This window comes from Chiroxiphia lanceolata, chromosome 9, assembly GCF_009829145.1.
Source record: "Chiroxiphia lanceolata isolate bChiLan1 chromosome 9, bChiLan1.pri, whole genome shotgun sequence".
Classification (NCBI taxonomy): Eukaryota; Metazoa; Chordata; class Aves; order Passeriformes; family Pipridae; genus Chiroxiphia; species Chiroxiphia lanceolata.
In genome coordinates this window covers 8,605,292-8,629,678 of record NC_045645.1, presented here as the reverse complement: position 1 = coordinate 8,629,678, position 24,387 = coordinate 8,605,292, and the positions used below count along the sequence as shown (strand labels likewise).

General features: G+C 37.6%; 1 protein-coding gene across 1 annotated transcript in view; it reads left to right on the top strand.

Moving 5' to 3' along the window:
- TUT4 (terminal uridylyl transferase 4) overlaps nucleotides 1–24,387 on the top strand; it is a 43,822-nt gene that overhangs the window by 9,872 nt on the left and 9,563 nt on the right. Inside the window, 24 exon segments of the mRNA XM_032695933.1 lie at nucleotides 577–740; nucleotides 3,956–4,072; nucleotides 6,079–6,256; nucleotides 8,373–8,461; nucleotides 9,608–9,659; nucleotides 10,242–10,311; nucleotides 11,252–11,378; nucleotides 11,880–11,999; nucleotides 12,384–12,605; nucleotides 12,755–12,929; nucleotides 14,296–15,038; nucleotides 15,501–15,651; nucleotides 16,198–16,284; nucleotides 17,668–17,771; nucleotides 18,136–18,196; nucleotides 18,287–18,390; nucleotides 18,773–18,862; nucleotides 20,429–20,435; nucleotides 20,438–20,541; nucleotides 21,649–21,726; nucleotides 22,098–22,275; nucleotides 22,610–22,657; nucleotides 22,745–22,824; nucleotides 24,177–24,292. Of these exon segments, the coding sequence (XP_032551824.1) occupies nucleotides 577–740; nucleotides 3,956–4,072; nucleotides 6,079–6,256; nucleotides 8,373–8,461; nucleotides 9,608–9,659; nucleotides 10,242–10,311; nucleotides 11,252–11,378; nucleotides 11,880–11,999; nucleotides 12,384–12,605; nucleotides 12,755–12,929; nucleotides 14,296–15,038; nucleotides 15,501–15,651; nucleotides 16,198–16,284; nucleotides 17,668–17,771; nucleotides 18,136–18,196; nucleotides 18,287–18,390; nucleotides 18,773–18,862; nucleotides 20,429–20,435; nucleotides 20,438–20,541; nucleotides 21,649–21,726; nucleotides 22,098–22,275; nucleotides 22,610–22,657; nucleotides 22,745–22,824; nucleotides 24,177–24,292 (3,265 nt within the window).

The following is a 24,387-nucleotide window of genomic DNA, read 5'->3' as shown; positions in this document are numbered from 1 at the left end:
GGCCCTTGGGAGCTGACCTGTGTTTGGGAGCAGCAGCGTTCCAAAGCTGTGGGTGGTGAAGTGTCACAGTGTGTTAAGGTGCAGCTCCAGCAGCTTCCAAATTGAGGGCCTGAAATGCCTGATGACTGACTCTGTAAGGTCATATGGGTGAATGGCTTTAGGGCAGTTCTGTGACTTATTCCCTTAAAATGTACTGTGTAAAATAATTTTATGCCTAATATTTCTTTTATCTGTTACAGTAGGGCATCAGGGTCTTGCATACTCTGTTCTGTATGACGAAAAAAAGCCCCTTTCTTGCCCTAATAAGAAACTGTGAAGTTATGACTGAAACATAGAATTAAACTACCATTTTTTAAACTCTTTTTGATAGCACTCTCAGTAGCAGACTAGTCTCTGAAGTCTCTCTAAAATACTGGTTAATATACTGGAAAGATTCTAACATTTAAGGTGATTTTTGCCAGCCTTTGGGGAAAAAAAACCCTGGAATGTAGCTCTAATTTGTGTTTGGCTCTTATCTAATTTTCACTTTTCCTCTCTGTGAGTTATTCCGAAGAAAGTAACTGTTTCTTTCTGTAGGTAAAATCAAGAATTCTGAATCAACAAAAGAACATACTTTGGAAGCAGATTATTTAGAAACCACTGCTGTTCTTGATGAATCCAATCTGACAGTTGAACAGCAACTGGGATTGAAACAAGCCGAGGAGCGGCTGGAAAGAGATTATATCTCCCGACTTGAAAAAGTAGGTTGGGTTATTTATCAGATAAAGAAGAAAATGTGTGTCCTCTCTCATTATCATCACCATGTTTTGGTTGGGTGGTATTTCTACTACAGCCTCCTTTTCTTCTTAATAATGAATCACTTTATGGACTAAGATTTATCCCTGGTAGTTGACTGGTCAGTCGTTGTGGCTGATGATATGGATTGGAAACTTCTGGCTGTTTTTGTGGTACATGTAGCCTTTGTAGAACAGGATTTTTTAACTCTGCAGACCTGAAGGTTTCCAGTTCCATTATTTACATAAGATTTTCTGGAAAGTCTGGTTCCCTGGAAACTCAGAATGCAGGATTGAGAAGAACTTTGTGCTCTCTTTGGTATATCAGCCTCTCCCCAGGCCCTTCTTGGGGATGGGTGCTTACAAATCTTCATCTAAACTGCTCTTAATAGTATGCCCAGTGAAACAATGTCCAAGTCAGTGTGAGCAACCCAGAAGTTTTTCTAAATGTCTAATTCAAGTATGTCTTTTAGTGTTTTAATCCCTCTTATGTTGTCCTAGGAAAATAACCGTAAGTTTATTACTTCTTTTTCACATCACCTGCACACTGGAAGATCCTTACCGTTCTTCCAGTCTTCCCTTCTTTAGACTGTCTTTTTTCACTGGTCTTGGGGGTTTTTAGTGGTTCATTCTTGTTGCTTTTCTGCAGACACCCATTGTGTAACTGGTATCTAGATTGGACATGCCATTTCAGCTGAAGTCTTACATATACAGAGGAAAGCTTGCTGCATCTGTCTGAAATACAGTATTTTTGTTTAGCATCTTTGCTTTCTTTAGCAGCAATAGGATGTTGACTTGTAGTTTGACTAGCAGTGGGCCCCATAGCCTTTGCTTCAGAAATGCTCCATCATGTGTTCCCAGCCCTGGATTTTTTACAGTTGGCAATACCTAAGGAGGAATGATACTTTGCTGTGGTATTATTTAGTGGCAGCTTATTTATTCCATTCCTCTAATTCATTGTAATTATTGATTTTTTTTCTTATTTTACATCTTCTGTATCCTCTCCCAAGTTTGTGGCTTTCACATTTCTAGTCAGCACACCCTCTGTTTCATTTCCCAAGTCTTCAAAAAGGTGTGGATATTTCTGACCCCACAAGGACCCCTGCTGAAAAATTCTTGGCACATGCTTTTAGGTGTGTGTGCTCTGAGGACAGTTCTCTGAGCGGTTTTGCTGCCACCATACTGTTCTTTATTTAGATAGTATTTATGGTCTCCTTTGGAGACTGATACAGTGACAAGTGACAAAAACTTTGTAAAATTCTAGATACAACATCTGCTGCTGCTTCTTCAAGCACTATTAAAAAAACAACCCTAGGTTTGGGTTAATGCAATTTGTTTGGAGCAAGTCAGGTTGTCACCTTTGTCCCTGTGTGCTTTTTAATAATTTATTGCAGTATTTTTCTGAGTGCTAATTCTGACTGGTCTCTGATTCCTTGGCTCATCTTCTTTAGCCTTTTAAATATATTCATAAGTTTCTCTTTGCTTGTGATCTGGAACCTTCCCATCCTCTGTGAGTTCTTTAAAATACAACTGGCTCTGTTATAGATTAGCTCCTTGAATATCCAAGGACAAATTTCATGAGGCCTGGCTTATTTGAATGCATCTATCTTACACAGGTAGTAGTCTGTAACTTCTTTGTCTTGCTGTTTTGAGTTCTCTCCCCTTTCATAGCAGTTAAGCATAACTAGAGGATTAAAAAAGTCTTTACAATAAAGGCAAAATAAAAGTTGTTACATGATTCAGCCTTTCTGGCAACATCTATTGACATATTACAGCAGATCAATATTGTAAAGAAATACACAGATTTTTAAGATACTTTTATTGCTGATACTCATTTTATTATAGAAGAGTGGTAAAATATTACTGAACTACTTCAGTCATCAGGTATCAAATATGTGAATCCTCCCAGCTAGCCAAGTGTAACTTCTATTGGTTGTTTTCTGAATGGATATTTAATTTCATCTTACTGGGTATCTGTCTCACAGAAAATAAGGATAAAGAGACTTACTAAGTGAAGCATAATGACACTATTATTTTACATTGATATTTACTCTGCATTTGGAGAGCATCAGACTTTTTTTTTTTCCCAAAAGCAAAAGGTCAAACTCATTAAGTGAAAAAACCTGCCCAAATTTAACAGTGGTTTAGGTTTCCATATGGTAAGTCAGAATTTGTTTAACTGACCTGTGGTCCATCTTAGTGCCTTAAAGTGGTGTTCTCTGTTCATTCATTGTTATGTCATTGCTTAAACATCTGTTGTTTTCAGTGTACTTTTTGGTTTTGGTAAATACAGATGTGTTAGAACTCAGATGAAAATGTGAAGTAGGGTTAGAAAATACAAGTGCAGGATGAGACAGGTGAAGTGAGGTATTTGCAAACAACTCCTCCCCTTTTCTGCCTTTTAGTCTAGTAGATCTTAATGGTTTCCTGGTTGAATAAACTCACACAGCATCCTCTCTTGGACTTTCTGAGAACAGTGATTTCCCTTCTTCCCCATCATCTCCAGAGGTTTGGCTGCTTCTGGCAGACTCGGGTCTCCCCAGTGGCCACTCTCCACTTGTACTCCACCTCTCCCAGCCTGTCTACACAAAAAGGTGCTTGTTCTGCATGCTTCTCCAATTCTGGGCATCCCAGATTATTCATCAAAATGGAACAACATAAGAGATCACACCTTCTTCAGTGTCATTAGTGAGTGGTCATGTTACTCCTCACTCCCTTTTTCATGGGACTGCAGCCCTTGCACAGAGTGCTGGGGATGTGCTGCCAAACCCCACCACCAGCTGTCAGCACACAAAGAGTGGGTAACATGAGGAATACTTGCTGTTTTCTCATCACAGAAAGGAGGGTAAATGCTGGGATTTATTAAATCCTGTTATTGTCAGCCTGAGCTGTCAAGGGAATGGTCTACTGGCCTTTAGGTCAGCCTTAGAAAGCATAAAGTCTTCAATCTTAATCATGCCTCACTAAAATGTCCTGAGAAGTATCATATTTTAGTCATCTCACTTCCTTTCCTTTCTTTCCCCACTTGCCATACAGGTAAAAATCCCATTTCTGCTGTTTTTTTCTTTAAGATTACTGAATGTTTGCAAAGCACCTTGACTTTAAAAGTATTACATGCAGTTTATTATTCAAAGTATTGAGTTTTTCAGGCACCATTTTAATCTCTGGCCCTTTTTCCTCAGCGCTCCCCAGAATACACCAACTGTCAGTATCTATGCAAGCTCTGCTTAGTTCACATTGAAAACATCCAGGGAGCTCACAAGCATATTAAAGAAAAACGGCACAAGAAAAATATAATGGTAAGTTAAATAAAATTTGGGCTATTTTTTCTTTTTTTTTTTTCTTTAAATAGATTTTTTTGTTATATGGTTTGTTTTCTTTGGTCATGTTCATTTAGGTGAAAGTTTGTGTGCTGAGCAGAGATGCACAAATTTCTGTTTTCTGTTTGAGAGGAAGGGCTTGATGATCTGTCCAGGCAGAGAGGAAAGAACATTTTTGATCACTGCTTCTGAATTAGTTTCTCTGAGTAGTGGGCAGTTCATCATACTTTTAGTAGCAGAATGCAAGGTAGCTTAAGTGAGACATATATGTATTATATAAAAATAGAAGTAGTTTTTTTGGTTTTTTCCCAAAAATAATGTCATTGGTCATAGGATCTCCAGGGACTAGAGATGGGGTTGGGAATGTTGGTTTTTTTTGGTTTTTTACTTAGTCTGACTTGTGAAGTTTAGTAGTTACAGGATGGAGGGAGACAGTTCCTGAGTCTCTCATCATCTGCTTGGGTTTATAAATGTGTTTAATATGAAAAGCAGTTCTAAGGTTTACAAAGAGAAAAGCAATTTCTTTATCAGACACCCTGGTGGTGTGGTTTGCTCAAAAGAACTGTTACATGCATGAAATCCAATAAAAGGTGCCCAGATTTTCCTGCCAGCCTGTTTTTGTAAGTGCTGATGAAGAGCTACAAATTCCCCAGTGTGTTGGGTTTTGTGATTTAAATGGTCAAAATTAGTCTTCCTACAGCCATTCCCTAAATTTCAGTCAAATTACTTTCTCCTGTTCCTGTGTATTTCTTACCATTTGCTATTAATGCTCTAATTCTGTAATTTGTGCAAGTCATAACCTGGAAAACTCTGGATGCCATAAATCCATTACATCTCAGAAAGTAACCTTTTTGTATTCAGTGATACTGGTAAAGGATTCTGGTTCTCTTACTGTCATGGAGAAAAGAATGAACCAGCCTCATGTTTGTTATAAAAACACTTTCTTACCATGCTTTTCATCTGGACATGGAGATAAGAATTGAGGAATGAGGTTTCTGTGCCACTGACTGGAATGCTGGGGCACAGGGAGCAGTTTCAGTGTTTAACACTTGTCTCCAAATGGCTTTATGTCCCTGCCACATTATAGTGATACATATGTAACTGTCTGAATGTTACTTCATAAAATACACTATGTACAGCTCTAGGAGATACAAGACTATCAAATAAGCTCAGCAGCAGCTGTGGTTTCCCAACTCAGGCAAAATCCTAAAGTAGTGATGTAAAAAAATCCTTTAAAAATGCCCATATTCTTTCTTTAGCATAACAGATTTCTGTGCTAAATCTGTTAAAATAAGAACAGAAGAGCTGAGAGATGCAGCCTTAAAACTAAGCAAACATTTTCATACTATACTGTGTTTTCTTAGTGCTTTGTGTTATGATTAATATTTATTTCTGTCGTCAGTCACATTTCATTTAGTTGGTGAATTTATGAAACAAGAGGTTGTTGTACTTAGTCCCAAATGACTTGATGAATCTGACTTGTTCTTACTGTTGGATTAGATGCACTAAACCCAGTGCTTTCTGGCACCAGCTGTTTAAGCAGCAATGGGACTGAACTTATAAAAATTCCTTGGAGCTAGGAATACTTTTCCTGCCTCTGATACCTTTTTCTTCAAATACAGTCCACTCTCAAGAAATCAGTGTGACTTCTGCAGCTCAGTTACTTTTATTATATGGGAACAATTACAGCTTTTTATTTTCTTGGATGAATCCTGTTTCAGAACTGTCAGAAAATGTGGCTCAGGAATGGAATACAGCAGATTTCCTCCCCACTTGCCAGCTGTGAAACACCACTCTCTATTTTAGACCCTGAGCATCTGCTGCCATTCCTGTGAGCCACACTATTGGATTTGTTAGGCTGGGCAGAGCTCCTGCCTTTGGTCAGGGCACAGGAAACAGTATGTTCTGATATCATACAATAACATGAGATAACCTTTTTTCCTTCAAATATTAGTTATTACTTTTATTATCCGATAATTATACAGGAAAAGCAAGAGGAAAATGAGCTGCGGGCCCTCCCACCCCCCTCTTCTGCACAGTTGGCTGCTCTGAGTTTTACCCTCATCGAAGCAGCACATGAACAAGGCATCTCAGATGAGGACTTCAGAATTCGTCAAGAGATTGTAAATGAGATGGAGAAAATTATTCAACAGCCCTTACCAGGTATTCAGTGTTCTTCCTTTCCTTTAGGTGACAATTTTTCTTTATTTTTACATAGATGCCTTCATTAATGGTGAATTAGTGAAGAATTTGGGGTTAAATTATCTTGATATTATACACTATTAATATATGCAGTTGATTTTAAAGGAATGAAAAAACATACAAAAAGGGCAAAATATGATTGTGCTTATTTGTCCTTTTCTCTGATATGTATTCATTGAAACCATTGATCCTCTTTAGAGTGGTGAGATCATACCAAAAGAAGATAATATTTGACATTTACTTCTTTGTATTGATTTCCCATTGTCTCCTGTTAACAGACTGGGACTTTGAGAGCAGATTTTTGGAGCTGTGGTGATGTTGACATTATGGTAACAGTGGTTTGGTGTTTAGTTCATCTGAACAGAAGAAAATATTAATCTCATTGCCAAAAAAAGTTTTCAGACTTCTTATTTCATTTATATTGAAACTGGATGTTGTTCTATACTGTGCTTTTATTTTGTAAATACCTTCTTTTTTCCCTTTGCTCTATAAAAATACAGCAGTAAGAAAGATCTTGTTAGCTGCAGGATAATCAGCTTTAATTTTAGGTACTCTGTTAAATATTTTCTTGCATATAAGGTGCTGAATAGAACAGGGGGTTGTAGGGTGGAGCTTTGCTGATCTGTTTGCTCATAAATGTGGCTTCTGGTACAAACTTCTGTTCCAACATGCTATTGAGTTTCCCACTGATAGTATATTAGAATAAGACAAAGCTTTTTTATATAACATTTTAACGTAAGTACTAAGGAAAAACTGTTATTTTGTTGTTACTTGTCTGGCTGACTTGTTTGGACTGATGAGCTTCTGTGGAGGTGTAGGAGTAGTGGAAGGGGAGTTTGTAATAGTAAATGACAGTTTGTTTTTCTCCCTTACAGAGCCAGCTATATTTTAGTGAATGTGTTTTCCTAAGTTGTAAATTGGGGAAAAACTGAATAAATACACAGTGTAGAAAACATGGAATGCTCTGGCATGATTTTCTCTTGAGCTCACATTAGAACTATGCAAAAATTGTTACTACTATGAAAAGCTGTTGTAAATAATTTCAAATCATTATTATTAACCATACAGACATTCATTTTGAGAGGACTGGTTTCTAAGTAGTGAAAAATAGGTTTGTTTGAAGCTATGTATGTGTAAGATTTATTTTCTCTATTAAGAATAATTTTCTGATTGAGAGAGTTTAGTCAAAACACACATAAAGGTCCTAATTAAAAATACAAGAAACCCCTTCTGCTGTGAGGCTGATTGAACACTGGCACAGGTTACCTGGAGAGATTGTGGGCTCCCCATCCTTGGAGGTTTTCAAAACCCAACTGGACACATTTGTGGGCAACCTGCTCTAGGTGACCCTGCTTGAACAGGTGTTGGTTTTGGGAGGGATTAAGAACAGTCTCAATTTTCAGCTGTTTTAAATATGTGAGACCCTAGTAGATATTACAGGAAAGTTTTCATCTCCAAAAATTGTATCATGAAGTGGGATAAATTATTGTTTATGGAGTGGAATGACATTGCTTATATTATTCCTGAATAGATACTTCCTAATTGGTTCAGATTTGTTCTGCACCTTTGTGGGTAACTGTATTAACTCCAAACTCACTGAATGGATCCTGGACTCTGCCTGGGATTATACTGAAGTTATGTTTTATGTGCATGGTACATAATGAGTTGTGCATAGGAACTTGCTGATGAGATAAACAGAATTTTAGAATTGGCTGAGTGCTGCAGAAGGATCGAGCTAGAGTTAACAGAAGCTTTTACAAAAAATCCTGCACTGAGACAGGGACAGTTATTACTATTTCATATGTAACTTTATATTAAAAACAAACAGAACTATTGCAAAAAACCCTTTAAAACAGCTTGGAAACTGTTGGACCTGTAATTGCACTGTTTGAATGATTGTTTTCCTGTGATGCTGTGTCATGGAAATGACTGACCTTCCCAGGGCAGAGAAAAGGGTTCAGTGTTCATTAATCTGGGAGTGCCACTTGTGAGCTGCAGTATTGAAAGCAAAGTATGCATCATCCACTAAAGAAAAATGTTTTTACTAGCTGTTAAATAATTGTTTCTCTCTCTGCAGACTGCTCCCTGAGGATGTATGGCTCCTGTTTAACCAGATTCGCTTTTAAGACCAGCGATGTGAACATCGATATCAAATTCCCCCCTAAGGTGTGTAGATATTATCTTGTATTAACTAAGACTGTTTTTAGATCAGGGTCATCAACACTTATTTCAACTCCATTGCCTTTATCTTCTCTTGGGGCATCACAAAGCATCTAATCTTTGATTTGGTGTCAGCTGTGCTATGGATAATTCTTGGGTTGTTGTTTTCTGGAAAATCTTATGCTAGCCTTTTTCTAAATTTTTGAATAAACATTGAAGCAATATGAAAATAGTTGACTCTGGATAAATGTGTTTTTGTGTGCTCGTGATTCAGACTGTAAAATCTTGTAGGCATTGATTTCCCCCCCTTTTAAAGTTGGAGCTAGAAATGACATTTTTTCTTTTTATGGTTTAGTCACCTGCAATTAAATACCACATCCCAATTTACAGGTTACAGTACAAAATGCCTGCAGACCAGTATAATTTACCTTTAAATATTGAAGCTGTTGGTTCATGTTTAGTATATGATATTAGCAGCATGTTCTTGTTAGAGGCACAGCTGCTGAACTTGCCCTTTTTTTGGCTGTACATGTTACAGTGAAATTCCAGGTACCTGTTTGGGGTCATACTTAGGGCGTTTTGAAATGATCCTGCAGTCAGGAAGCAGAACTGAGCCCTTTTTCAAACAGTTGCATGTGGAGTGTGCCATGTCACTTTTTCACAAAAGCTCAAAGGTGGAGCTAATTTTTAGCCTTTCTTTGATCTATTTATGCTTATCTTTGAAACACCACTTAAGTTGATTTCTGGGGAGCAAAGAAAACACGCTTAAAAATCATAACCTTTAAAAACCCTTGGGAAAGCACTGACATTAAATTCTGTGTTGTTGTGCATTTCTAGTGGCATATGTTGACATTGAAATAGTTGAATATATGGCAAGTGTTTTGTTTTAACTTTATAGAGTCTATTAATACAAACTGGAACAGAAATGTTGACTAGAAAAGATGTAGGCTGGTAAAAAGCTGGCTGATATGTTTATTAGTACCTGTTTTCATGGTGCAGGCAGATACAATCAATTTTTTCATTAATACTGACACCTGATTTCACTTTTATGAAAGAATGTAGAGTTACTAATTGTGCCACCCAAGCAGGTTTAAATAAAGTATAAAATAAAATAGGTTAGTCTGAATAATGGAACCTGCTCTGATTTTGTAGATGAGTCAGCCAGATGTTCTGATCCAGGTGCTTGAGATCTTGAAGAACAGTGGTGAGTTTTTAGTTGCATCTCATTTCTATTTAACATTCCATCTGCTGCTTAGATGTTTTTATGCTTAATTTTTCTATAAACTTAAAAAGATGGATTAGTTTTCAAGCAAAGTGTCTGAGCTGTTTTTATTAATGTGATTTTTATTAATACCAGTGCTTGTGTGACTGAGATGAGAAGCTGCAGCAAGAGAAGGGCAGCCCAGTTAGTCCAATTCAGATTGCCAGAAGTTATGGCAGTAGGCAGTAGTGTTAGATGCCAGATAAAAAACTTTCTGTAGTGTTTAACTTTTTGTAGAAGAAATTTTCAGCAGTAAACTCAAAAGCTGCTTTCCACTTGCATGTGAACATGAGTGAGAATTTTTACAAGCCTTCTGGAACTTTGTAACCTCATTGTTCTGTCAGGAACAGAGCCTGGCTGTTTGATACTGGTGGTGAGCATCAAAAGTAACCAGAAAACATTGCTTGCTGGTTAGCTGTGCAGCACTATTGAAAAATTGTGGTATAAATATAATAGTTTTAAAAACAGAATTGGGAAAATTGTAAAAAACTTTGAAGCAAAATGTTGTTTTTTCTCCTTGCTTAGCTGTCTACTCAGATGTGGAGTCAGATTTTCATGCCAAAGTTCCTGTTGTCTTTTGCAAAGATGTTAAAAGGTATGTGTCACTGAAAAGGAGTGTTAAGGAGATACCAGTTTCTACTCTGCTCCTCACAGCAGCTGTTGCCTGCATTGCTGACAAGAACTGTTGCTGTGACATTGAGCTGACATTGCTGTTAAAAGGGATTTGCTCATACCTGAAAATGTAATCTAGAAAGAAAGCTACCTTTGTTTTTGTGCTCCATAAAACTCAGTTGTAGGAGTCTGAAAATACGTGTTCTACTTTGAGTTAACTAGGGGAAAAGTGGAATGGTTTTCAGTTGTTATTTAAAATTGCTGCCAGCAGTTTAAGCCAAGGCTTTAAAAACATTTTATAAGATCCACATTGCCAGAAAGGACACATCATCTGACAGTTTCAGTAAATTCCTAAGAAGCAGCAACCTCCAAAATGAAACAGGATTGCTTGACTGGCTGGAGGTACTGGTTGAAACTCTGGGGAAGTGAAGGCAACAAGGGTGGACATATCTTTTCCTGTGTTTGTAAGAGGATAGAAATAAAATTTATAAATAAAATTATTCTGAGAAGCAAAAAAAAAAGTTTTTAGAGAGCTGTTTTGTGGACTTAACCAACTCTTAATATGCAGCAAGTCTGGAGTATTTATTTATTTGTTTCAGTGTTTGGAATGTAGACAATATACTTGAAGGTTGAATCGTGGAAGGTAGCACAGTTAAGTAATGGCAGAACTTAGAGCAAATTCTTAATGCTGTTTTATGTTTTTAGCTATAATGAACTTCTGTAAGTTCTAAATGAGTTAGTAGTAAAGAAAATGTAACTATGTTCTGTAGCTTTTGTTTCAAAACTTCAGGTTCTTGCATAGGGAGACACTGACTCATGTTTTTGTTATGGTGGGTGTGATGCCCCACCTTCCCCTGTGCCCCAGGCATCATCTGTATCCACAGAGTGATAACCCTTTATCTGTTTTATGTTTGTAATTCCAGTGGTTTGACATGTAAAGTAAGTGCTAGGAATGATGTGGCTTGCCTTACAACTGACCTGCTGGCTGCACTTGGAAAACTGGAGCCTGTCCTTATTCCTTTGGTTTTGGCTTTCCGCTACTGGGCTAGAGTAAGTTATTTAATTATCCTCAGTGCTTATAATGGTCATTTCTTCTCTTTAATTACTGCATACAATACAATGTATAAATCAGATGAATATGTGTAAGTATAATGTATAAGTCACATGAATATGTTTGTAGGAAATACTTGATGCCAGTAGTTCACCCCATCTCCCTACGAGAGGTGCCGCCTCACAGCAACACATACCTGATAGCTGGAATTAGAAGCATGACAGAAATTAGAAGCATAAATATGTCCCACAATCACAAAATGTGGTGTATCTGAAGAAAATAATGTATAATAAAATAGTATAACTTAAGGCACTGTATGAATTCCTGTAGTTTTTATTTTGTCTGTGTGTGGCGTGGCAATGGCGACTGCAGTTCCTGAGAGACAGGATTTTCTGTTTCACTCTGTTTCTCACATTTCTTTAATATCTGTCCTTTTATAATAGATCATAAATTAAAATGCTGGTTTTACATCAGAGATGTAATTATTTATTCTCTTACAGCTCTGCCACATTGACTGTCAGGCTGAAGGTGGCATTCCCTCATATTCCTTTGCCTTAATGGTGATATTTTTTCTTCAACAAAGAAAACCACGTATTTTACCATCCTATTTGGGCAATTGGGTAAGTGATTTGGTGATACAGTGACCTTATTGTTAAGTTGTTGACAACATCTCTGTATTCTGCAAGCTCATAAAATGTACAGAATTTGATTGCCAAAAAAATTGTAAATGAAATGCATTGGTAATTAATCCTCACAAAGATGATGCTTGATGATTCTGAAGACTTTTTTAAAAAGGCAATTGCTGTAGCCTCTGCAATTGTGTCATGCTGTATTTTAGACAAAAGGCAATTATTTTCTTCTTTAGATTTCTGAATTTATTCCTCTGACACCAGTTACTCTTGAGGGGTATAAATACCACAATTGTCGGTGTTACCTTTGGTGAAAATGTTTGGTTGTATGTATTACGTACAGTCTTGTTTCAGAGCCACTTTAATTGTTGTTAGATTGAAGGCTTTGATTCCAAGAGGCCAGATGACCACCAGCTGAAGGGTGTAGAAGATGATGAGTTTGTAAGGTGGGAGTACAAACCCCCAACAAACGGTGCAGCAAAAAACTCAGTTGGAGCAGAAAGTAAAGCTAAAGTTGAACAACAAAAAGGTGGTGGCAAGAAGGCAACGAGCTCAGAAGTGGACAACCAAAGTAATGGAAAGGAGAAACAAGGGATTGTAAGTCATGGCTTTATTTCATTGAAAAACATTTGCTACCTCTTATCCCTGTTTTTTCATCTTTAAACATTGATATTGCATGGAACCAGGAAAAAAAGGGAAATATTAATTTCTTATTGAAGCTGAGCATTCTTGTCCATGTTTTTCAGTCTCTCTTAGCACTCAAAACCCCTCACCAAGTTTCACTGGGGCAACTGTGGTTGGAACTTTTGAAGTTTTACACACTGGAATTTGCTTTGGAGGAATATGTCATCAGCATACGGGTACAGGAGCTCTTAACAAGAGAGAATAAAAACTGGCCTAAAAGGCGAATAGCCATTGAAGGTAGGATCATCATTTCTGCTTCTATATTCATCCTGCATTATCTTTTGTATTTACCCAGCACTTATCAGTCTGTTTCAAGAAGTCTGGACAATAAGTTTTTTTTTTTAATATATATTTTGTCAGCTACTTAGTCTGTTTAAAGACGAGTTTTCCCTGTTGAAAAAACGGGGCAAGTCACAGAGCAATGCATGGCATTCTGAATTGGCCTTAAGAACAGAGAAATTGGATATTTGAGGAAGGTTAAGAAACCATGTAAGGTGATACTTTTATAAAAGCGTAAATAACGACTTTTGAACACTTTCTAGAGATGTTGCTGAAGTGGCTTATCTGTAACACTTGAGGCGGTGGAGAGGACAAAGAGAATCATACAGACAGAGAATGAGGTACTAAAGGTGCATTGAAGGATGAGTCAATAAGGTACAAGAAGAGTGAGAAGGAAAACTAAAACAGAGAAAAACAAGCAAGGAATTGTTGAGGTGTATTTTGAGTAGTGAGTCTTGAGATCACTCCTGTGACTTTAATCTCCTCTCCTAATTCTTTTCGTCAATCACTTTTAGTTAGAGTTTAGTGAAATTAGAGTAGTGTTTGTTCAACATGCGGGATGGAAATGACAGGACAAATTATTGAGGAAGAAACAGGAAATAATTTCAAAAAAACCCAGATTACATTCTGGTTCTGACACCTGCTGTTGTTGGTCTCTGTGTTGTTTTCTATTGCTTTATGGTTTTTAAGTTTTCATTTTTGACTTTTTAATGTTAAGTTTGTAGCTGAAGTTATGAAGTAACAGAATCTCAGTTTGGTACTATCTTCCCAGGCAAACTTATAGCAACTATGCAAGTGCTCTTTTTGCTTGGAAAACACGTTTGATCTAGAAATCACTAGGCAGGACTAAGAATGAAACCTGGTGAGGTTGGTTCATGTAATCCTTATAACTTTTATGTTACTCTTAGACAAATTAATTTCTTAAGGGAAATGCAAATCCTTCTTCAGTGGACGAAGAAAGGTTCTAGCAGACCTGTTTTTATTTTGTCTTTGTATGTTCCATTTTAATTTCTAGCTTAGAAATTGCTCATACTATAATGGTACAATATACCCTTGGTTTTCTTTTAAAATAACATTATTTAGAATGGTTTATGATAGTCAGCCATTCATGGCTGCACATGAGTGTGTTTTGTATGGAAGGATTCTAAAAAAAAACTTGTGGGCCTCACGTTCTCTTAAGTATATCCAGAACAGTTCTGTTTTGTTCTTTATATGCAGTTTTGTTCTTTTTAACTTCTATATAATAATTTAGGGATTTCAGCTACTTTGTGAAATGTAAAAGTTAAAGATTACTAATGAAAATTTTTTTTTCTTTTCTTCCTAGATCCTTTTGCACTTAAGAGGAATGTTGCACGAAGTCTAAATAGCCAGATGGTATTTGAGTACATCCTGGAGAGATTTAGGACAGCATATAAATATTTTGCGTGTCCACAAGGTAAAGATGGGATTAAATCCAAGCCAGATACCAAGAAAAAAGAAAAAGGGAAAATTAATAATAAGAAATCCACAAGATCTGAAGAGCCTGTAGCAAACTGTTGCCTTCCACAAGAGGAAAATGTTGTAGATAAACAAAATATAGGAAGTGGATGTAACATACCAGAGAATGAAGTTGAATGTAATCAAGTGGTAGAAGCTGTAGCCAAAAGTTGTACTTCCAAGGACATGGACTCTTTGCTCCTTCCAACATTGGACTCTAGTTACGATGAAGACAAAGAAGAAGCTTTATCCCTTATTTCTAACGAATGCTGTGAATTAAAGCAAAAATCACCAGAAGAGAGGGATGATTTAGAAATCTCAGTTTGTGTAACTGAAGGTGAGCTCAGCCCCCACTGTAACTGCAGTGAACATCAGCCTGAGGACACCAACTCGAGCAATGACTTCTCTGACGCCGAGAGCAGGCAGAGCTCGGGCCCGGAGGCGTCTCCGCAGGCAAAGTGCACTGGCACACCAGCTACCTCGCCCCTCTGCACAGCAGGGGGGGAAGCCCAGGATCTCAAAGATGAAGGCAGCCTCTCCACAGAAGAAATGCATTATGTGTTCGATAAGTTTATTTTTACTTCAGGAAAGGTAAGCAGTGCTGGCCGTGGGGCAGGGGGCTGTGACTTTTAAATGGCTCAGACTGTGGGCGGGTGGATGGTGGGAGGGTTGTTTCAGTCTGTGTTGGAAATGGCCCTTGTAGAGAACCTGTTATTCAGGACTGCAGAACACCAACCTGTGCCCCATTTGGACCAGATGGTCTGTTGCCCCCATCTTATGCAAAGCTTTTTGGTTTACACACACACAGATCCTGGGTTTTATTTTTTGATTGTTTTGTGGGTTATTTTCCCCTTTTCTCTCCTACTTACTTGTAGAATTTCCAGGTGCTTTTGGGTACTGTGAGATCTTAATGCAGCCTACTGAGAGGTATTCTATTCTTTCCAGAGGCTCTGTTGTTCATATGTTAAATGTTCTTGGTTGCTTGAAATTGTTAGGTCTCCTGAACTATCTTAGAAGTAAAAAATTGCATTTGTGTGCTTTTTTCCCCAAAAGCCACCAACTATAGTATGCAGCATCTGCAAACGGGATGGACATTCCAAAAATGACTGCCCAGAGGATTTCAAGAAAATTGATCTAAAACCACTACCACCAATGACAGACAGATTTCGGGAAATACTTGATATAGTGTGTAAAAGATGTTTTGGTAAGTTCAGAAAGTGTTTGTACTCCACTGTATGCTGTGATCTGTAACCTGGAAAAGTTAAAAACTGTATGACTAAATTACTTATTTACAATTATTTGTAATTCAGTAGGGAGAAGCTCTTCCAGGTGCCCTAGTCTGCGAATTGATCAGTATTTTAATTTTCATATAATTCCTGGCTGTGATACCTTGTAACAGATTTGAAAAACTAATGTTATGTGGGATTTTTCACAGTGTCTGTGAAAGTTATTGGTTTTTGTGCTCGTTCAAATTCTGTGGTGTCTTTTGGGAAAAGGCCCTTTTGGGTGCTGTGGTGGTTAACCTTGGCTGGATACCAGATGCCCACCAGGCCACTCTGTTTGAATGACTGCAGTAAAATCAGATGTCTTGAAATAAAACCCTGAAGACTTGAATGATATAAAAAGAAAAACACATATTTAAACAAAGTAAACATAACAAAAAAAAATCATAATCTTTTAATTAGCTGAAAGAGACTTTAGAGGTAGCTGAGTTTCACATCTGACTGTGTTTTAACTTATTTTTACTTAGATGAATTATCCCCTCCTTTATCTGAGCAACAGAACAGAGAACAAATACTGGCAAGTTTGGAAAGATTCATTCGAAAAGAGTACAATGGTATGTAACAGTAGGTAGTGATCTTGGTAATGCTTTCTTCAGTCATGCTGTCCAGAGCATGAAGATATGATTGTATCATTTTATTTTCCTTGCTTTAAGCAGTGGTGTCTCTTTTCCTTCTGTGTGGAAAGCTATCTTGCAGACTTGACACTGGACATCCCTTCATGCTGTTCTGTGGAAATGTCCCCAGAGTGGAGGAAGAGCTGCCAGAGTAGTAATACAGACACAGGACTGTTGCAGTCAGGACAAAAAGAAAGTTTGGTTGGGTTTAGTGCTAGCTTTGGTCGTGGGCCAAGGGCTGTTGTTACTTAGTCACCAGTGTTTAAGTGTCTTAGAACTCTTAATGAGTTTATCTTCACATCCCTTTTATGAAACAGGCAAAGGTGTCTCGCTACAGTGATGGCAGTCAAAGCACAGAGAGGCAAAGTGATTTTTTTGTAGGTGGTGTAAAACAGTGCTAGAGCCAGGTACCTAACCCATGTGTCCTGAATTCCAGTCCAGGGAAGGCCATCCATTCTGTGTATTTGGTCTGTCATCAAGGAATTGTGAATTCCACTTCCATCGGCTGTGCCTCCACTTATTGGCAGCAGCTGAGGATTGAGACCTCGTACAAAACCTTGAAAGACTTAAGGTTTCCAATTCTATTAAAGGTTAGGAAAAAAGCTTTGAATAGGTGTTAGATATATTTTCCTAGCATTGATTTCCGTTGAACAGAAAAATGTATTCTTTGCAGTTAGGAAGGAATTCCTCTTAACTACATAATTTTCCTTTCCTTTACAAGACTGAAAAGACACTGTAATACTGTGTTGTAAACAAAGAAATTGGGAAAGAATGTTCCATAAAGTATAGTAATCTTACTGCTTGTATCTTCTTTAAGAGTATGTTATGATTACAAAAACTTACTGGTTGACCAAATTTACCTTGGCACAGAAAAAATATACAACCTAGAAAGAGTATGAGTGGAACTGGAAATTTTTCTTGGGCTGCCTTAAGAGTAGCTCTGTCTTATCTATGGAATGAAGCTGTTCTGGTGACTGGGTTTGCACATTATTTTGATTTATTTAAAACAGCAAAGTTCTGTCACGTACATTGCACCACATTTAGAGGTGTCATTTAAGGATTATAGTAACTCTAATACACTCAGTAACTCAGTCATAAAAAATTACATGGGCTTTATCCTGCCTTACTTTCTGTAAATAATTTTTAAAGTATTATGCTTCCTCCTTTATCAAAGCTGAGGTCTTTGAAGTGACATTGGAAGCTCTCTCTTAATGCTCATTTTTAGGGGCACCTGCACATTGCAGTTAAGAAATATTGCATAGTAAGCACTTAACCATTAAGCTGTAATAGAATTTACCTTTCTTTGTGTATACTTTTGATTAGACAAAGCCAGGCTTTGCTTATTTGGCTCCTCAAAGAACGGATTTGGATTTCGGGACAGTGATCTCGATATCTGCATGACACTGGAAGGCCATGAAAATGCAGAGGTAAGAGTTTTGAAAATTGATGAACTCTGCTATTTTAAATTCAAGAATTCTTTAAGATTTTTTAATTCAGTTTAGATTTCTGTCCACAGAAAAGGTAGGGTTTGCTAATAGCACATTAGCTTGTTGCACTCTGCACAATTGAAGCAAAATATAGCCTATTTTACTTTAATGTCCTATAGACACACAGCTACTGTACTGAAGATCTCCACATAGAGCACAGAGTCACCAGTTTACTTAAATCCATGTGCTTGCTTATTGCCAGTACATAGACTTCTCCTCTGTGAAATATATGTGACAGTAAATGTGCTTGTTGGAATAGGATCCATGTTTTAATATCTGAAGCTGTGATATTTCTTTTTCCTAGAAATTAAACTGTAAAGAAATAATAGAAGGTTTGGCAAAAGTTCTTAAGAAGCTCCAGGTAGGTGCTTTAAAATATTACTTGTTTTGTAGTTAGATTTGCTATAAATGTAGTTAATGGAAATGTTTTATGTACTAAAGTGTTGCTTCCCCAGGTCTGAGGAACATCTTGCCTATAACAACAGCCAAAGTGCCTATAGTAAAGTTTGAACACAGACGGAGTGGCTTAGAAGGAGATATCAGTTTATACAATACACTGGTGAGCATCTGCTTGGCTTTTGTGTTCAAAGAAAGCTTTTTCATTCTTTCTACCTCCCTCAAACAATCATTCGAGGGAATAATTTTGAAATCAGAATGAAAATGCTTTTGTGTGTTTGGGTTTTTTCCCTGCATTATTTCAATTCAGTGGCCCACACCCTCAGCCCAACCAAGTATGACCTGATGGCAGAGCAGGTCATGGCACAGAAAGCCTTCTTCTGTGGATGCTTCTGAAAGCTGTTAGTGCCACATCCCCTATGGCCTGTCCGCCAGCAGGAATAGTACAACTCATTCCAGCTTTCACCCAGCACAGCAAATTTGCACAATTTCTTCTGTAATGGCTCACATTCCTCCCTGTTTGATTTTACTTTTCCTTCTTCTAGGCACAGCATAACACAAGGATGCTGGCTACATATGCAGCTATTGACCCTAGAGTGCAATATCTGGGCTACACAATGAAAGTTTTTGCAAAGGTAATAGAAAAAGAAAGTACTTATTTGTGTAACACAGGTTTTTCTGCTACTGAGTTTGCCTTTTACTAATACCAACTGAAAGGAGACAGTAGAATGCTGTGTCCATATCTGGGACAAACCCAGGGATTACTGCAGCTTTCTTCTGGTGTACTTGCCTTGTTTTACTTGATGTAAAAAGTCAAGAGTAGATAGGTGAGGGGTGATGGATGAATGCCTGAATCTCTACTAGATATGCCTAGGACATACACCTGACTTTAAGATTTTGGAAATACCAAATACCAAATCTGCTGCATCTTTTGTTATGATGTTCTAATTGAAACTTGGTGTTGCTTTTTATTCAAGCTGCACTATTAAATACACTCCCCAGATACATCCAAAGAAAGCTTAGTGAACTGGGGCAAATCTAAAATGGCTTATGGAGAGTGCATCATGCTACTAGAAGTTCATGTAATAAAATACTTCAAGATGAATAGAATAACTTTGTGCCAGAATGCAATGAACATGTTCATTGTTCTGTCACCAAGACAAGGAGTGATTGTTGTCTTGGTGTGGTCACAGTAGTGCACAATATTGCCATGTCTCTTCTGTGTCCAGATTAAAAATGCCTTGTGTTGATAATAATGAGTCTTACCTTTTTTTGGTAACCTTGCATACTGTTATGTACATTCTAAAAATTTTACTGTGAAAATCAAATTTCCAAGTTGTGGGATTTACACTCCTGAATGTATGTGCAAAATGCTTCCTCCTCTGCTTGCATTGGCAGAAAAACCGGGAACAGCTGTCACTGCTGCTGCTAATGTTAAAGTAATTTGTGAATCCCTGTTTTTTCCAGACCTAGGAGGTTAAAAATGTGTTGTTTGTTATGACACAGGCATGAAACAAAGGATATCTTAGATGCAGGTGCTGTGGAAAGGTTATACTGTAATAAGATCCTCAAGCATAGTAAGGTAATTCCATGATCAGAGGGTCATAGAGTGGTTTGGGTTGGAAGGGACCTTAAAGCTCCTTTAGTTTCAACCCCTGCCATGGGCAGGACTGTTTGTTCCACAGTGTTGTGCAGGCTGGACTGTGGTTCATTTGGGATGTGTTTATATGCTTGCAAAATGCCACCTATTGCCTAAGTTGCCAGCACAACATGAAAAATACTTGCCTATTAATTGATTATTTTTTTAAAAAAGGGAAAGGGGAACCAAAGTAAGGAATCATAAAAACAGCTTGAGTAACATGAGTTTAGCAAAATTAAATTTTACAGTGTCGAAACCTGGGATTTCTGTTTTGGGGGTTTTGATTTGTTTTTTTTTCAATTTGGCACATTATAATTAAAAAAAAAAATTATTTTGGCTAAGAGAAGCTTTTCTGTTGTTATGTTAGTCAGTTATGCTGTGGATTTGCCAGATGGCAGTTGACTCTAGAGAGCATTTATTTTTCAGGCTTCATAAACCAATTTTTAGTTATGAGGTGAATGTATTTGCTGTTACTGGTGGGGTTTCTGTTTGCTCTCTGACACAGTTGTTATCTGGAATATAAAATGTGAATTCAGTGTTTGTTTGCAATGTGTTTTCGCAGCGCTGCGATATGGTGACGCATCCCGTGGGAGTCTGTCCTCCTATGCCTACATCCTTATGGTTTTGTACTTCCTACAGCAGAGGAACCCACCAGTTATTCCAGTTCTTCAGGAGGTAGGTTTGCAGAGTATGAAGCTGTGAAAATAGATGCACCTTTTCTTCAAGCCAAATAGGAGAAGTCTGGGCTTTTAGGATCAGGGGGGTTGAAGGAAATATGGGGCCCTTCAAATTAGCAGCTTCTTAACTCCCACTTGGTTTTAGTTGGTAAAACTTACTGAGAAAATTAGATCAAATTTGGAGATCTGTTGGGCCTAAGTTCTGCTGTTACATTTACTCTGGGATTTTAGTCTTATGATGATATTTATATGCTGAACAGGATAGAAAAAAATTGGCAGGTGGTAAGGAGAGAAGGGAATTGTAATTGTGAGACTGCACCAGATGCTCTTGAAATGTGAGTCCAGCTCTTCAACCAATTATTGTCAGAAGCATTATTTATTGCTTAACACTTTATCTGTAAGAGAAAAAGTTTATTTTATTATTTGGTAAGGGGTAAAAAAAAAGATAATTGACCCTTTGGTACAACTTTAGAGGTAATATTTCACGTGTGCCAGGAAACTTTATAAAGAAAATAATGTTCTGTACCTCCATTGTATGGGTGGGGAAATTAAAATTAGACAGCTCTCTGCCTCTTCTGGAGACATTCTGGAACTCCCAAGCACGTCTGAAAATGATCCCTTTCTGACTTTTTTACTTTCTGTGCAAGAGGAAAATTGGCTTAAGTGTTGCAGCTGAGACTCATAGACTTTCTTGCTGATTCTTTAGTAGTGGTTGGGAGTTGTTATTTTATTGCTACCCTGAGAGTGCATTTAAATAACAGTGGAATTTCCCCTTGGCTGTGCTAAAGTCAAAATGTAATAGAAATCATATAAAGTCTCCTTAGAGACTCTGTGGGCAAGAGGGATGTTGGAATCTTGACAAGGTAATTCAGTCATATTTTCTTAGTTGCAAGGAACAAGTAAAAATTAAGTATCCAAATAATTTGAGAGAGGTACAGCAATAATGCAAAAAGACTTTCAAACTTTTTACCAATGGGAAATTCTGTCTGTATAAGAAGTAATGGTTAAAATATTTATATTTTTGTATTATTTTTAACAGCAAAACTTAGTGTTTTATGGTGACTTGGACTTAAGAGTAGTGATTGTGCCCTCTCTATTTTGGCAGATATTTGATGGCAAACAGATTCCACAGAGAATGGTGGATGGATGGAATGCTTTTTTCTTTGATGACATGGAAGAATTGGTAATATTCTAATTCCAGAAGAGTCACTAAAACTTAAACCTTGTTTTTATGGGAAAGTAATAAATTTCTAGCAGTGTAATATATGAGTATTAAACTTCCATATCTGTAATTAGAACTTCCCAAATGAGTCCCGTTTTACTGAAATGGGTGTCTGCTTTATCTTGGTTTAAGTCATTTCTAAATAACATAAAGCAGGAAAAATACTTTTATTCTCAAAAACAGTCCAGAATTAGTCTTAACTGTAGTGATTTAACCTTACTTTAAATAATGAAACCAGACCATTCATGGTAGACGAACTCGTAATTAGAGAGACATTGCAGGAGAAGAAGTACTTCAGTAACTGTAGCTGCATAAGGTGTCTCAAATTGCAGAAGAAGCGTCTGCCTTCCCTTGGGAAGAACACTGAATCCCTTGGAGAGCTCTGGCTGGGCTTGCTGAGATTCTACACTGAGGAATTTGACTTCAAGGAGTACGTGATCAGCATCCGGCAGAAGAAGCTGCTGACGACGTTTGAGAAGCAGTGGACGTCCAAATGCATTGCCATCGAAGGTGCTGCTCTGCTGGGTTGCCTTGCCATTAATGAGGGAGTAATGTACTCTGGTGCTGGTGACTGTTCTCTTTGCACAGGATCTTTGTGTGAGGAGACTACCAGCAGTGTTTTAAAAAAAGTCCTACAGCTCCCAAAATAAGATTAGACTCATAACTTTTACTAAATGTCAGTAAATCACTCTTCTTACTGTATTATGTTTCAAACCACTCAGCACTGCTTTGCTATAGTCTACTCTGTGAATTCAGAATGGAATTCCCTGCATTCAAATAAAAACAAATCTGTTGCAGCATGTATTTTCCAACACGGATTTGGTTTTCTCCCTTCTTTGCACAGATCCTTTTGACTTGAATCATAATCTCGGTGCTGGAGTCTCTAGAAAAAGTAAGCCATTAATGTCTGCTAATGATTAATCTTCTCTGAGTTGTGCCTTTTCTCTTGTTTTCTAATAACTTTGTCTTTCTTTGATAGTGACCAATTTCATATGAAGGCATTATCAATGGCAGAAAATATTTGGCACCCCATTCTACCCAGCTGTTGGAAGAGAAGCTGTAAGTTTTCAGAGTTTTTAAAAACTTTAGTTTTCATTTTACTTCCCTTTGTCCACTGAATGATTGCACCCAAGGCAAATCTGTTGTATGTATTAGCAATTTGGTATCACAATATATGGAATTATACTGCATAAAATGTACAGCTTAGTATTGGCTCCTGCAATATAAAATTCGCAGGAGTAGTTGGATGGGGTGATAGGTATTTTTGGGGACAGTAAACTTAATTTGGTTTTTATTTTTAATAAAACTTCTTGTGTGATGTTAAGTATTGCAGAAAACTGCAATTTGGCTATAAAACCCAGAACAGCTTTAGGAACTTTACTAGCTGTTCGTGTAGCTAAGCAGGCATATTCAAGAGATGTTACACCTGGTTATTTTTCCAGTGGGGATAGTAGAGTTGCTGCTTAAGGAAGGAAAGGATGATAATTGACCATTTTATTAACAGTTGATCTTCAAAATTGCACAGTTAGTTGGTGTTCATGAACATATATTGGAGAAAGTGCTCCTCTGTGCTCCAGGGTCCAGTCATAGAGGTTGTGGTAGGCAACTGTATTTTTTTTTCAGTATGAGCAAATAAATCAGCTGGAATTAGTGCTTTTAACATCAACTTAGAAAGGTGTTTTCTAAAACAGTTTAGGGGATTTTCTCCCAGTGACTCTTAACCAGGCTTATGATTGTAATAAATTCTAAAAATCTTCTGAAAGCTTTTATTTCCCATCATCCTTCCCTGTCTTCTCTTTTCCATTTGCTTGCTTTATCTGTGTTTTTTTTTCTGAGTTGTACCTCTTTTTCAGTCTTTCAAGTAAGACAGTACTTTCACAATATTTATGTTGCTCAGAGGCTGTAAACTGTGGCCTTTGTGCTGACACACATCAGAACTGCAGCTGTCCTGAGCAAATTCCAGGGGAGGGGAGGGATACAGGTCAGTCTGCAGATGCTCCATCTGTTCCCCACCTGAGCTTTGTTCTGTCCAGGGGTATAAATCATGTCATTTGGAAGGGACATTGGCTGCTTTGAAAAGAATTCAAGCAGTGACTCAGACACCAAAATAGATCAAACTTGCCCTCTGAGGAGCCTTTGGGGAGGTGGAAGGTAAGCAGCAAGCTGGAGCCTGGACGAGCTGTTGCACAAATTCAGCCTCTGGCCCTGAGACAAAACGCCCGTTTTTAGCCCAGGCTGCGCCATATCTCTGCAAGAGCTGCCATTATCTAGGGGAAGAAAAGGACCAGGTATAATCCAAGAAGTAGTAACATTTAAGGAACAATAGGAGATGAAAGCTGTCCATTATGCTTCCATTTCCCAGTCTGTAAGTGAATGGTTTATATATTTGTCTGTCTGATGTGTTTTTATAGGAATACTTTTTTGACTCAAAAGTGCTGACAGATGGGGAATTGGCACCCAATGACAGATGTTGTCGTTGTCTGTGGAAAATTGGTCACTATATGAAAGACTGTCCAAAGAGGAGGAGGTGAGTAATATAGAAAGCTATCATAAAATCTTTGAGATTCAATCAGGAAAAGATTTGGATATTTGAAGATATAATGGAAGTGAAAAAAATCGTTG